Source organism: Spinacia oleracea, chromosome 3 (assembly GCF_020520425.1).
Source record: "Spinacia oleracea cultivar Varoflay chromosome 3, BTI_SOV_V1, whole genome shotgun sequence".
Lineage (NCBI taxonomy): Eukaryota > Viridiplantae > Streptophyta > Magnoliopsida > Caryophyllales > Amaranthaceae > Spinacia > Spinacia oleracea.
In genome coordinates, this window is record NC_079489.1 from 40,007,375 (window position 1) to 40,023,275 (window position 15,901).

At 35.2% G+C, this 15,901-nt stretch overlaps 2 protein-coding genes across 2 annotated transcripts; one reads left to right on the forward strand and one right to left on the reverse strand.

The window, feature by feature from the left end:
• The first annotated feature begins 2,782 nt into the window (after window positions 1-2,782).
• Window positions 2,783-7,949, forward strand: LOC110793335 (uncharacterized). Its single transcript, XM_021998201.2, has 6 exons — window positions 2,783-3,107; window positions 3,716-3,826; window positions 5,994-6,120; window positions 6,884-7,178; window positions 7,254-7,308; window positions 7,409-7,949. The coding sequence occupies exons 1-6, from the start codon at window positions 2,988-2,990 to the stop codon at window positions 7,481-7,483; spliced, it is 783 nt and encodes a 260-aa protein (XP_021853893.1). The 5' UTR covers window positions 2,783-2,987; the 3' UTR covers window positions 7,484-7,949.
• A 992-nt stretch (window positions 7,950-8,941) lies between these two features.
• LOC110793336 (protein SRG1) lies at window positions 8,942-11,410 on the reverse strand. Its single transcript, XM_021998202.2, has 4 exons — window positions 11,094-11,410; window positions 10,760-11,007; window positions 10,348-10,675; window positions 8,942-9,368 (listed from the first exon to the last, which is right to left on the reverse strand). Exons 1-4 carry the CDS (start codon window positions 11,313-11,315, stop codon window positions 9,108-9,110), a joined length of 1,059 nt encoding a protein of 352 aa, XP_021853894.1. The 5' UTR covers window positions 11,316-11,410; the 3' UTR covers window positions 8,942-9,107.
• Between the last annotated feature and the right edge of the window lie 4,491 nt (window positions 11,411-15,901).

A 15,901-nucleotide genomic window follows, 5' to 3' on the forward strand; every position in this document is an offset into this window, starting at 1 on the left:
TTAATCTGTAGAAAAGTTCTCGGCTAAGAAATCGCCGTAAGAATTTGTCGGCGCTGGATAATTCAACCGACAAAGAAATGACATCGTCGGCAGCTGCGGCGGTTGATAACGAATAAGAGTTTGAGAATTAGTACTCCAGATCCAACTTTGATGATTTATTTTGATGGTTTTTGCTTTGTGATTTATCTGGATTTTCAATTTGCTTGGGGATTGCAACAATCTAGGTTTTCTTGCAATAATTTGAGTTAGGGGAGAAGCTTTGGGATGATCTGAAATCAAGGAAGATTAGAATCGATGTTGAAAAGGTTGCCGAGAATCGGACTGAAATGTCGTGTCCGAAATCGATTTCGCTCTCCGGTGCTCAGTTTGAGAAAGGTAAGAAGGTAATGGTGCTGCTCTGTGGGTTGACATTAGGGTCTCACATTACTTTGGTGGCTAAACCAAGGATAGCTCATGCTGAAAATAATCCATGATATCATTGTTGAAAGATGGGGATAAATCTGGGTTTGAGAAAATAATATGGGTTTCAATAAATTGGTTTGAAATAATCTGGGTTTGAGAAAAGAGAAATATTGTAGAAATGATGATGGTGGAAGAAGAAGAAAAAAAAAGATGATGATTGATGATGATGATGCTTCTGATGATGATTGATGGCGTGAGGTGAAGAACATGAAGTGAAGAAGAAGAAGAAGAAGAGCAAGTGCAAGAAAGCCCAAACAAAGTTTTATGTTTTTATAAAATAATTAATAATAGTGTTTTTTTTTTTGGGTTTAATTAATATAATTAAGTGTTAATATTAGGGTAAGTAGAGAAATTGGTTGAGTAAGGGCAAACAAGTAAATTCACGCTAACGGAGACTTAACGGAATGGACGGAAAATGGTCAATAAGGGTATTTTGTGATATTATTGCATACATCAGGGGTATTTGGTGCATTCGGGAAACATTAGGGGTATTTGGTGCATTAACGCAAACCTCGGGGTCATTTCATGAAAAATCCGTTTGTTGTTCAGTTTTTTTTTGGGGGTGGGGGGAAGAAGGGCGGTGACGACTGGCTGGGTGGCGCATTAGGGTTGCGCCGTTGGTGGTGATGGTGGATGGTGGTGGGGCATGGCGTTGGGGTGGTGGAGGAGGTGTTGATTGGTGGTGGTTTCAGTGGCAGCAGCCACTGATGGTGGTGGTGGTTCGCACAAAGCAAGAACAAAAGGGGAGTAAAAATTGGTTTTGATTTCTTTGATTTTTGATGTTGAAATTCAATTGGAATTAAGACTGATTTGTATAGTCAAGTAAAGTGAAAGAGAAGCTGAAATCATTAGGAAACAAGGCAATGAATCAAGACTGAATTGAGGGAAGGAGAGGAAGGAAGGAATGGCTTCCTTCTTCCTTGTACGTGGAGAGCAAGGAGAATAAGAGAAATGTAATTTGCTCTTTTAAGGGCATTTTCTTAATTTCACAAATTTAACAATTTTAAAAAATGGAAATGTTTAACTAAATTACTTCTTTATAAAATATCGTTAACGAAAAATAAATAAATTTTCGTTTATAAATTTATCGTTTAAATAAATCGTAAAAACGTTTAAAATAACGAAATTCGATTATTCGTAATTATTTAAAACGAAATCAAGCTAATAAATAATTTTAAATTTTAATAAATCAAGTTTAAAAATCTCGGGGTATTACAAAGATAGAGATGAGAGATGAAGGAGGAGAGAGAAATAGTGAGATCTGAAGAGAAAAGAAAAAAAAGAGAGATTAACGAGGAAATACCAGAAAGATGAAGGAGGAGAGAGACGTTCCAGCTTTGAGAAGAGACAAAATCCGAGGTTTTTGGGGTGAGGAAAGCGACAATTATGACAACCCAAAAACTTAATTATGTTTTTGCTTTTTATTGTTTTTTGGCACAAATTTCTGTAAAACTTAGGATAATTTAGGTATTTGGTTCAAAGAATGAGGGTAATGTGGGAAATACTTTATGGATTAAAATAGAAAAAAGTGAAACAAAAAACATTTTTGTGGGATTCTGTAATAGGAAAATAAGAGAAATAATAAGAAACAGAGGGGTATAGTACATGAGAAATTGGAGAATTAAATGACAAAAAATATAAACAAAACTATAATTTTGGAACGCCACCAAGCAAAGTCTTGGCCTTATGAAAAAGATTTCACCTTCTAACCAAAATGTTGGGTTCAATCCCACTAGTGTCACTTTGAAGACGAGATTCTGACCCGATATGACACATCATCTCACCTTATTAAAAAAATAAATAAATTTGGGACATCCGATTAGGAAGACATGACTATAATTATTTGGACGAAAGGAGTGTATGATGTTTTTTTTAATGTACAACAATGCTATGACTACGTCGCCTCATATTCATAATGCTCAAGTTACAATCCTCGATTTTGATAACTAATTACTCTGTAAAAAGCCACGCAACCACCCATCCCGCAGGGTAAAATACTAAAAGCTAGTCATGGTCATGTTTTCATGGAAAGTGACTTGGAGCCGAGTTCACCGATCAATCACAGTCAATATAACAATCAATTCTTATTACAAAAAGCAACATAGAGTTGGCTCAAATAGTAAACAGTTTGATGCCGCTTAAAGGAGGTCTCTGGTTGGAGATTCGTCGTATGTAGAAACTTTTGTTGAGAGATCCAGTCACCATAACCAAGGTGTGCGATACTGATCGTAACTAGATATAGTCGAAAATAAGTTCCGGCGAACCGGTTATGCTAGGCTTAAAAGATAAAATAAAATAAAAATTCCTACTCCAAAAGACCCAAAGAACTACCGTTGTCTCCGCCTCAACAATGTTGCACACACCCGGTTCTCACAAGTCACAAACCCTCAACTTTCTCCTCTGTTTCTCATCCTGAAAATTTAATTTGATTCCAGCAAGCTTATGGATTCATCATCCTCAATAAACCCACCTTAATTATCCAAACAAACTCTCAAAATTTTCTCTCTCCAAAATTTTTGAGCAAGATGAATGCCTCAATCAAATCAGCCCTTAAAAACCCACAATCGAGCTTCTTTCATATCAAGTCTGCGTTTTTCCATTCCACCACAGTTTTGGAGCGAGGCCGCCGCAATCCCTGGACTGCTGTAAGCCTCCCTCCCCACCTTTTTTTAAATACAAATCTTTACTTTCAATTGGGTTTTCATTGAATTTGATTAAATAAATAATAATGTGTATTAACGAGCTGAAGAGTAATTTCTACGTTTTGAATTGAATTGCAAATTTGAGTATTATATCATTTTTATCCTTTGAAAACTGTTGTTTCAATTGGGGTTTTCTTTGATTCCTGAGAAATTCCTAGATTTCTATGAGTTAAATCTAGTTATATGTTGTAGGGTGATGATGGTTTAAGCAATACTATGCAAAATTTGGCCTGAATTTGATTTGGTTGAGCTAATTTGATTTATGGGGTAATTGAATTTTATGATGGAGGCATTTAAGATTCTTATGGTGTATAGAGAGTAGAGAGTAGACTAGAGAGTCGGGCAATGATGTAGACGAGATTCACTCATTCACTCCGGGTCTTAGTTTATCAACTAGTTTAGCTGGTATCCACGAACTTATGTTGCTGAATGAATAAGGCTTGTTGAAACATATTTATGATTTAGGTTAAGAATCTGGAAACATTTTCCTTTCTTGCTCCTTGATAGTAAAATTAGAATGATATATGATGGTTTTATTTGTTGAAATGCAGAGATACAATAATACTAATAGCAGTAATTATAGAAGGTCAGGTCATAGAAGGAATCATTTCAAGCAAAATCTAATGCGGAATGCGAATGCCTATGTTGAACACCTGTTTGAGGTGAGAGTCGATGATGCTTTTATATTTAGCAACTCAAAAATATTTAGGAAGAGATTGAGTTTTGATTTTATTTGCTTGCCTGTTTGTGAATAGTAATGTGTTTTTGGCTGATGCTCATGTCACATCTTTAGACTGTAGTTTTGCTTGTGCAGTCGATTGAATGCGTAGTTGGGAGTTATAATTTTAAATGGTGCTTCTTTATTCGAACAGGAGGATTTTTCTCCTCTTATTCTTTGGTGATAAGTGCCTTTTTATAGCAAGAACAGAGTGATAAATGTTGAGAATGCGAATGTTAGGGTTTGAAAGATAGAAGTGTCACTTTTTGGGATGGAATTCGTTGGGAATTTTGTTTGAGTTAACTGTTTCTAACTTGCAACCTTTTTGACTAAGAAATTTTCTAAATGTTTGCAATGGTACCCCTCAAATTTTATTTCTTTCCGAATTTAAGGAGCAGATGCAGGCCTGTGGTAGCATCCTTATCTTGTAGAAAGGGTTATATATATCATCTTTCTCTGGTAGAAATTAAACGTCTTTATACATTCTTCTAGACCATCCGTTGGTCTTTGGTATGAGCTGGGAATCCAACTCAGCCAAACTACGGTTGTAGAGCAGGGCTGTAGATTCTTCAGCCCCATGACTGCGAAAACAGTGTAGGATATTGAGGCACCAAAAGCAGGTTTGGTAGCTGATCGTCCATGTTATATTATCTATAAAACAAAGGAGTGCTTGGGACACTATTGATTTGTTGAATTTAAATTTTGGTGTTGGCTATAAGCCATCTTTTTTTCCACTAGATATATCATATCATATCTAGTTCCGTCACACCCATAGGATGCCTTGCGTAATTTCATATTCTGCAATTTTTCAGACTCAAGAGAGTCAGACCATTTACTTCTTAGGAAGAGATACGGTCTTCCATACTACACTGGTTGTGCATGTTCTTTACCCCTAAGAAAGTCCCTAATAAGTTGGTCCGTCTACACTACAAGAAATTACTGAATAATCCGTATAGAGATTGATGCGTTCAGCGGTTAGATTGGAATGGATTGTTCTCTTACTTCAGCTCTTCATGTTTCTACTGAAGTGCCTGTGTCATACATTCTTCAACACGGGTATGAATCCTTACTTGACACTTCAATTTTCACCTAAACACATCAGCTATATTGAACCATATATTGGTATAGCCGTATAGGAAAGTAAATCGATAGGAAAATTGAAGAGAGTCTTGTGATATGTGTTCATAAATGTGTTCAAGAAAACAATTATAGCAAGAACTTTAATACAAGTTAACCTAATTCAGGTTTATTTGTACTTGTAACATGAAAGGGATTGCAAGTAGTTACAACAGTCTTTGAGAATCACAAATTTGTTTTCAAGCCGTGCCCTTGCACCGACGCTTCAATTTTATGAAGAGTCTTCCCATGTATATAGTTTTGACTTGTTGCATGTTAGATACTCAGATATACATTTATGCCTGCTATTTATGTGTTTGGGTAATATAGACTCTGACCTTCCTGCATATAATGAATACGTGGAATCCAGCAATTAATCTGACTTGTTACATGGTCTATTGAAACTTCATTTTACCCCGTTTGGTTGGACGGGAAGGGGGGGTGGTATACAAGTTAACCTAATTCAGGTTTATTTGTATTTGTAACATGAAAGGGACTTACAACAATCTTTGAGAATCAGAAATTGTGACTGGTGAGAAGACATTACAAGTCTAAATATTATTTCATCTCTGCAGAGGTGGCTAGATTGCAGAATCTCCTTGTCCTAGAAAAGCTAGCAGTCATTTAATCTTCTATATTGTTTAATTTTTACTTCTGGAATTAAAGATAAGAATGTTATGAGTTCTTATAGTTTTATGGTCATCACTCCCTCATTTTAAGTTCTATTTGGAACATTTTGTTGTACTTCTGAATTCTAATCAGATTAATGTTTCTTTTTTGGGAGGTGAGGGTGAGGAGGGTATGATGCCGAGTTTCTCTTGCTTCTTTGCTTTGATTATAAGGACCGAAAATACTGGTTTTAATTGTGGTTCACTTTGCAATTTATGTGTGTATTGCTTTGCTACTAACTATCAGCTAGATTTGTGCTGTCTGCTAGGACTGGTTATTGTAATCTCCTGATTAATATTTCAATTTTGGTTGTTTACACTTTACAGGGCTGGCAATCTGATTTTGACCAAGATGACCAGCCATCTAGTAAGGGTCCTTCCTGGTTCAGGAAACCTCATAATGGATCAGGAAGGTATTCATCTTATACTCAGGGACGTCAAAAGGAAGGAAGAAGTAAGGATAGATTGGATTTTTAGCTTGCAAATGTTAGTTGTCTATGTTCACACGTGCCTTTTCCCAGCAAAATTTCTGCAGTCATCATCCTTTTTGGTTGTCCCGTTTCTCTATCATTTTACTTAAGCATTTAGGCATTTATTCTCTACTTTGCGGCCAAAGAATGTTTTATTTTCCTAGCTGTCCTATTTGCAACTGATTAGATTGGAAACCTATTCAAAAAGGTTGGTCTGGCATCATATGACATTGTGTTCATGTTTAACAAGGCACGCATATTTGATGATATTATTTTGGCTTTTGCTATGCTTTACTAATCGCATATCTAATAGGATCGGACTCAATCGGAGCAAAGAGAATCAGAACTGAGATGCTTGTATATAGTAGGAGACTAAGCGATAGCATGGAAATGATTTCCATGTTTAATCCTGTGGCCAAGAAATTATATAAGCCAATATAAATCATGAAATATGGGTGCCTTGTAAAATGTTAAAATCGTCGAGGCATATGCTCACCCTCTTTGAAGAATCAAGCCAACTGCTGATGAAATGAGGAATGTACAACAGGACTTTATAGTATAAGCCTTGCATGTTAATAATGACTTTGAGGTTTAATATGTGCAACCTGTTTTAGTGGTTCCGTTCTTTAAGGTGTCAATTGTCAATGTCTTAAGAGACATGAAAGTGCTGAACTAAGTCTTTCCTATTTGCTTCAAAACTGAAAAAAGACGACCTGTATGATTCTTTGATTTGTGTTCACTGTTCAGGAGGACACAGTTTTGTTGAAGATGATGATGACGTTGAGAGCATCTTTCGATCAGCATTTGGTGATCGGTTTTTCTTCTGGTCATTTGTAAATGAAGATTATCCTAATAGGAAGAACTCATCACAATATTCTAATAGTTACAAAACCTCTTGGAAACGGAGACAGCGGATTAAAGATGAAGAAGAATATGAGTACATTTCAGATGATGACACGAATAAATCAGTTCTAGCTTCAGAGAGGATAGCTCTTGGGTTGAGTGCTTCTGGTCCCCTAAAACTTGATGATGTGAAAAATGCGTGAGTTACTTTGGACTTGCTTCTTTTATTTAATTAATTGTGGCATTGCAGTTGTATCTGATATTTCAGTTCCAGGTACCGATCTTGTGCCTTAAAATGGCATCCCGACCGTCACCTGGGATCCTCTAAAGTATGAACATTCTTCCTAGTCTCTTCAATCTGTGTTTATGTAGCAAAAACAGTGCAAGGAACTGACTTGTCTAATAATTTTCCCTGCAAATGAATGACAGGCTGCTGCAGAGGAGAAGTTCAAGCTTTGTACTGCAGCATATCAATCTTTGTGTGATAGATTGGCTATGAATTAAATTAAAATTCATCACATTCATAACTCATAACTCATCTAGCTTGTACCAATTTCAAGACCTCTGAAGATTAACTAAGCAATGTTCTATAATTTGGTTGCAATTACCAGTTTGTGGTCCGGCGATAATTTGGTTATTTCTGGGGAAAAGCCTCCATCGAGGTTGAAATCCTGCCGGTTCAGCACTCCCCTCCCCAATCTTTCGTAAAGATCATCGAGGCTGGATGGGTCTTGATTGTGATCAGACTAGAAGTTTAACCCAGAGTAGAAGTTTCAACCATGTTGAAATCAGCAATTTTGACCCCTTACATCATTCTCGTGTACATTTACTTTAACCGTTGGAACGTTGGCGCTTTTCTTTGGCAGATGTAGTGTAGAATGTGAAAACTTGTGTCTCAATGTGAGGCTAATACATTTGCTGCTGGGAAATTCTTCCCTTGCAACAAAAATAAATAAGGTTGCTGTTTACATATTTGGGGTTAAGTATTAAAGTTTTTTGATAAGTTTTAGTGTGGTAAATTTAAGGGTGTTTTGGACTTGTGGGTATCGTAAGCAATAGTCTGCAACAGCCTCAGTGTTATGCTTTTCCACTTTTTCTTTCCAATTACATTAGGCAGTGTTTGGAAACATGGAATTAATTTGAATATGTCGAATTGAAATCTAGAATTTGAAATGTAAAAATTGAATTTAAATCAAGTGTTTGGCAATAACTAATCATTTCAATTATGAATTTGTATTCCATTGTAATGGTTGGCAAACATTAAAAAGTGCTTAGAGTATTTCAAATAAATACAAATTCCTTAAATAAAGACTGGAGTATTAGTCGAGCACCAACACCATAAAAGTCATAATTAAAAAACAAAATATCAATCAATGATAGGTAAATCATGAAATTGATTGATTAATCAACAAAATTTGACAATTATTAGAGAAAATATAAAATTAAGATTTTGATCAAATTCTAGGAAATTTTTATCGATGCATGAGACCCTGGTTAAACCACTATTTCTCTCTCCTACAAACTCCAATTATCTTGTTAATTGACAATTACAAATTTTTCTACAAGCGGTCTTACACAAAAGACCACCTTAGTATCATACAAGTTAAGCAATGGAACCAATTAGTTAAGCACTTGAACTAATTAGTTAAGCACTGAAACCAATTAGTTAAGCAAAAAAAATAATTAGTTAAGAAATAAAATCAATTAATTAAGCAATGTAACAAATTAGTTAAGAAATGGAACCAATTAGTTAAACAATCAAAGTGGTGTTTCCGGTAAGACGGTCTTACACGAAAGTTGCCGATTAACAATGGAGTACCATTCGAATTGGGAAAAAATAAACCCTTACTTTTCTGTTGATGTCAGGCTGATCGAAGTTCGGCCACCATAGTACATTAATGAATGTGTAATGTTTATTTAAGTACACTTTCTGGTGCAAAAGTGTAAGGTAACTTAAACGAATACTTGTTAAATTTGTTCTTTTAATCTTATAGTGTTATACTTGTACATTATTAGCCAGGGTATTAAGCAATTCAGCTTTTTGTCTATCTCATATAGTCCGTACAAAGTAACCGACTTAATACTCGAAAAGTCGACGTTTATAGCTAAGGTAGTAATTAACAGAAATTTACACAGGAATGTGAGTAGCGAGTTTGGCAAAGTCTAATGTTCTCTTCCCTTGTAGCTTGTTGGTGACATAATGCTTACTATACTCTCCATGAAGATAGTTTCTATACTGGACTGGGTTGCTTTCGTCAATAAACTCGGGCATCGGCCCAAGTTCTACTTCATAACTTGGTGCATAAAATGTCACAATTGAGAGCCTGTCTTTTACCATGTTAGTCACGGCTCTGTGCTCCACACTCTTGTATCTCCCATTTGTTAGCACCTATACAATAACATCCAATTTTTCATTTAATTTGTAAGAGAAAAAGAGTTATTATAATTTAAAGCATTTCATATCCCTTAGCTTTGAGGTGATAATATATGAGTCAATGACTCTAGCTTGCTCGCCTAGAGACTTGAACTAATTGAGCTAAGCAAAGTAGTAGAGGACTTAAAGACCACGTAAGTAGGTTTTTGAAGAAATGTACGACATAATCAATGACAATGAATAATAACCTATATTACTCGAATTTATCATTTCATACAATATATCATATATGTAACACATTTTATTTACTCGAGGATTTCTTTGTTTGCATGTCGGGTCTTAAAAAAGAAAAAAAGTGGAAGAAATGTCCATACCATCCTCTCTAAATTACGGATTACTTCTTTTAACCACAACCATAAACGACAAAAAGGCCAATTTGTAAACGATAAGTTATGTTCCTATAGTGCAATATGAGTCAATTCAACCATACAAGAAAAGGACAAATGGAAATTCAACTTGCAACTATCATTGCCAATAAACTTATCATTGAGGTTGAGGGACCAAACCTCAGAGTTGTGTCCCCCCCCCCCCCCCCCCCCCTAGGAAGGTTTGCATATACATCCACCTTCACTTTTAATCCCATTGAATTCATTTCTTTTTCGATTTTACTTATGAATAATTTTATGAGAAAATTAAGGTAGACACCTATGATCACATGTACATGAAGGAATAAAAAATAACGCTTACTTTGTAATTTCAAGTTTAACTTAGTTGAGATTTTTTCCATTCTCAAGGCTCGAACTCGAGACCTTGGTTAAGCCTTAACCACTCATACCAACCTCAATTGGTTACAACCAAGTAATTTAAATATATTCTAACATGCATTTTTATAACGGAGTTTATTTTGATGGTATAATTATATATATTCTGATTATTTAGTCAAAGGAAAGAGAGAAAAACAATAAAATAAATAAAGGAGATAAAGTATATTTACTTCAAGGGTATCTCCGATATTGACCACAAGAGCTCCGGGGATTGGAATAATAGAAACCCAATTGTTGTCTTTAAGCAATTGAAGGCCAACAGAGCCACCTTCCTTTTGTTGTAAAATAGTAAGGGCACTTCCATCTGAATGAGGGCTTAAACCTAACACTAAGTCTGGTCTTGGACATGGTGGGTAGTAATTCATCCTTATGGCTTGAACTGCTTCACCAAAGGTTTCCTCAAATATTTGAGCTCTCAATCCAAGGCTCATTGCTATACACCTTAGTAGCTTCTCACATACTTTCCTTATCTCCCTCGTGTAAGTATCAATGCATTCGCTACAATACGCAATAACAATAACAAAATGTAATATATAATAATAAGTGACTATTACGTACTTTTGAAAAAATAGAATATATTACCTGAAATTTAGCGGATTTGTTGGCCAAAGTTTGGGGTTCCTTATAAAATGTGGTTGGATACCAAGGGCAAACATGTTGCACCAATCAAGCTTTTGTTGGTCGGAGAAAACAAAAGCTTGACCATATCCTTGAACAGTTCCAGGTAGCATTTTGTACTTTAGTTTTTCCTCTAAAGGTTGCATAAAGAAATCCATGCCCAATTTCTCTATCTTCTCTACCAATCTTGCATCAACCCCATGGTTTATGACCTATTCAAATTAAACGTACCATACTCGATCATTGTAAATAGTTTTTTATTTCAACATCGATCCTAATAACGGAATAAAATTGATACCTGAAAGAAACCCCATTCCTGGCAAGCAGATGCAAGGTTAAAGATTTCATTGTAATTTCCATTACCAATCTTTGAAAGATCAATAATCGGGACGTGCTCAGTAAAAGACGAGTCTTGAATTACTGACTTGATCTCATCTACATCTCTTACAAATCTATCAGGAACTGTTGTGCTCTCTATTTTTCTTAGTTCCTGCACATCATCTATATGCCCAACATTCATCTTAGTCTACTATTTATTTCAATTTTCAAACCTACCTAATTAACTTGTTTTTTTTTTTTATTTAGTTTCAATACATTATTTCACTACTTGGAGTTAGGACCATGTCTATTTATAATGAGGAGATGCTGCAATTTTTTGCATTTTAATAATCTTATAAATTAATTGTTTGTTTTCGGAAGTGCTATGGCATTGGCGATTTGCCGGCCGTCGGTCCCGGCCTACTTCTTTTGTTACTAGGTCCCATCTTAATCAGCTTTGGTATGCAATGGACGTGTAGCTTTTCCGAACTTGTCATTTTTATAAACAATTTTTTCCATACGTCTTCTTTTTTACCTGCAAAACTAGGACATGTTTGACGGCACTAGTTAAAATTAAGCGGAAAGGGATAAATTACTACCTGGAAACTCATAAGGTACTAAAACTTATAAAGTTTTGTTTGTATTACATGTTTATTAGAACTAGTTTCTTAAGTGCCTTAAATTTCTAGTTGTTTAATTAGCATTCTATATATTTTAACATCTATATATTTTCTATATACGGATTATGATTTTTAAAATGCTAGTATTATGAACGATAATTCTCTTTATATATGATGTATATTGTATATATATGCTAGCTACATCTAATTCTCTTTATATGATATATTCTCTTTATTAAAAGGTGTTCAAGTGATAAACATCTAATTATTTGCTCCGTTTCTTTTTTTCTCTTTCTTTTCTCTTTCCTCCTTCTAGCCCCTAATTTTTTAGGGCTACTACCAACCACAGGTTGATAGTAAGTCCCTATTTTCTTGTTTTTTATAACTTTTGATTTTATGATCGAAATAAAAATTTCATTCTCTCCCTATTGGAGAGAGTCTTTTTACCCATTTATTGGGTTATCTGTAGCCATTTAATGAATCTTATCTCTCTCCTTGTGAGAGTTTGGGGGCTATGATTTTAATTCGCAGGAAAAGTTGATTTATTAATGAAGATTTGTGCGGTGTTACAACGAATGTCAGTCCTACGTCTACAATCAATTGAGTAAAATTTAATTTAATCCCAAAGCTAAAACAGATCGAAAGACCCCCCCTCGTTCAAGGTTGTATCAAACATCGATGTGAAAGAGGGTATTCATCATTGTTAGATCTCATCCACAACGATCGTGGTTTTGCCAGATTAGAATTTCGTTTGATCCAGGTTGTTTTGTATTTGTTAGTTTTGATTTATATTGTAGATGTCGTATGACTTTTTATTAATGAACTAATTTTACCTTCAAAAAAGAATGTATATATATGTTAGCTAGAAGTAATTTTGTAATTCTTTGTTACTTTTGTTTTGGGTACCTAATACTTCCTCCAATTCTTTTTAGTTGCACCACTTTGCTTTCCACTCTTGTCAATGCATATCTTGAACAATTAATATATTTAATTACCAATAAATAAAAATTATAAAAAAATTGTTTTTTCGCAAAATATACATTAAGACGAATCTAACGAGATCCACGTGAATATGTTTTTCCTAAAGTATAGATCGTCAAAAATAAACAAAGTAGATTATGTAAAAAGTGCAAAAAACAAAGTGTTGCAAATATTTTGAAGCAAGGGAGTTGGTTTCCGTCTCTTTTCTTTCCCAACTGTTTTATTTAAACAAGGGAGTTGATTTTCCTCGCATTTTCTCTATTTTTTCTTATCCATATAAGCATAAGAGATTTCTTTTCGGTGTTCATTGTAAAAGTTGTTAGACTAATATATGCCACATTTTATTCCCTGCCATTAAAGATACTAGTATTGATCTCGTGCCATGCACGGCTTTTCTTATATTTTAAAAGTGAATTTAATTTTTTTTTATGTTATAACCAAATACGTGCCACGAACGATTGAGAACAAACCCACAAATATAATATAGGACAAATAGCAAAGACAATAATAATAGACACGAGTGTTTATGAGGAAATTTAGATTTCCTCCCCTCAAATATTATCGTATTATTAAGTTCCTACAAAATAACACAATAACCCCTCAATTGATGATTCATCTCACCAATGTATTTTCCCCTCTTATTTTCTAGCTAGGCCTAAACCCCCTTTTATAGGCTAAACTAGAAACCCACGTCTACTAGAATTATACTTGCTCCCCAGGTCTAAATAATTCTAGAGATTGTTACATACCAAAATATATCTACTTTCCTAATTACATTCTAATTAAACTAGGAAACAAGATATTAAATCAAACAAGTCCGTTTCATATTTTTGTCAACTCAACTAAGTTGTGTTTATTTCCTAACATTTTAATTCATCAAAAAATGACTATTGTATTTCATTTCGTGTTCCACTAAGAAAAAAGTGAAGATGTAAATATAATTAATATATTGTTGGAAGTTCTCATTGGGAAACACAAAGAAAAGAGAGTGAAAATTAGAGTCATGCATTGGAAAAACTCTTTATATTCTCCGTGTTTATTAATTGGGGAATGGGTATAACTCTTGTCTAAGAAAGTGTGAGAGTGGTATAGGTGGACCATAACACACACGCGCGCGCGCCGGGCAAGGCCGGGCTCAGACTGTGGGTCGTGGGTTGTGGGCCTTGTTACTTGGGCTCTTGGGAATGTGGGCGGGAGTGAGGTGGGTTTTGTGGATCAACCTATTTTTCTTGGTACCGGACTATTTTGGTTTAGTCTTTGTTATGGGAATCTGTATTGATTACGTAACAGTTGGATTAATTACGTCCGTTACAACCTCCTTGATTCTGTTGTTACAGTCATTATTGCTTCTGCCCGTTTTTTACTGTTGGTTGTCTTAGTTCTGATTACTTAATCAGAATTCCATTTTCATTTTCATTACACACAGAAATTATTCAAGCACGTTTACACAAAACTGAAAACACATTCCTTTTCTCTCACACAAAAAATTACTCTCAGTTTTGGGCATATGTTCTGACTCCATCCGGTTTTGTGAGTGCACACAAAGTCGGAGTTGAGCTAATCCTGGAGGGTGACCGCATTATGTTCTATTGCACCGGGAGGTAGCGCGAAATCATCTTTTAGGACAGTGGGTGTCTACGAGACAACAATTGTTCTTCATTCAGTTCATCAACTCAAATAAGTTTGTTCTAATTTTGGTTTAATCACAACAATCTAAAAGACGATTACTATGGCTATGACTTCAAAATTCCTGATTCCTGATATGTCTTATAAACATTGGGCTATTGGATGTAGAACAAATTGATGTTGCTTATGTGATTGATGATGTTGTCGAACCTGATGATGAAACTGAATTACATGCTTTTCAGTTGAAAATTGCTAAAGATAATAGGACATGTAAGGGCATGTTGTTGCATCATATGGCGAATGTATTACTTGATATCTATATGGGTTTTGGTCATGCTAAGGATATTTGGGATGCATTAGATAAGAAGTATGGGACTGATGATGCTGGTACTAAACGCTATTGTGTTAGTAAGTGGTTAGGTTTTCAAGTTGAGGATGATAAACCAATTATAGATCAGATTCATACCTATGAGAATGTGTGCATTGTTATGGCTACTGAAGGCCTTCAAATATGTGATATTACTCTTGATATTGTGTTGATTTAGAAACTCCCCCCGTCATGGAAAGATTTGCAGTTAATGCATAAAAAGAAAGACCTTACCTTAGAGAAGATTGTAGGTCACCTGAAAATTGAGGAGGAAAACCGTATTAAGGATAAGGGTCATTCTGTGTTTTCTGGTTCCGCTAAGGCTAACCTTATAGAACCCAAGCCTAATTCATATTCTGATAAGTTCAAGGGAAAGGGTAGTCCTTTCAAACCTCAAGGGAAACCAATGAAGTATAAGTTCAAGGGGAAATGTTATGAATGTGGGAAAACTGATCACAAGTCTATGGATTGCAGATCCAAGAAGAAGCTGGATAAGAACCAAGCCAATCTTGCTGAAGCTAATGAAGTTTCTGATCCTAACCATTTTGTTGCTGTTGTTTCAAAAGGTAACTTGAGAGGTAATGTTGCTGAATGGATCGTTGATACTGGAGCAACGAGACACATCTGTGTAGGAAATGATACTGTAAAATCCGAAAATGTTAATAAAATGTGGGCCGAATATTTGATGTAAATAAAGCTGTGACGTGTTTTGAAACACTGTCTTAGAAGCAAAATTCGCCCCGACTATGGTGCAATCGGAAAAGGCGTTGCCCCCCCAAGATTTGACACAGCGTTTCTCCAAAATGTGCACTCAACTAAGGAGAAACATGGAACTCACAATAATGCTCAGAATAGGAGAAGAGAGAGTTTGATTTTCGGTGTGTATTGAAAACTGATCCCCAAACTGATTATAAAGCCACAAAGATTTTGTAACCGAAAATCAACATTTAATTGGGTAATTAAAAGACCTGTAACCGCCGATCAGAATTGATCATGCAATAAAACTTCTGATAACTGAAAATCAGTAATTGATTTGAGTAATTAAAACGGAAGCGGAAATCAAGGGACGTAATAAATACGACCGTTACGATTTTAATTTAAGAGGGTGGAGTGAGCTACGTAACTGACCGGTCTCATAAAGACTGGACCGTCAGTTACGACTTGGCCCAAAAAGGAGGCCCCACCCCACCGCGC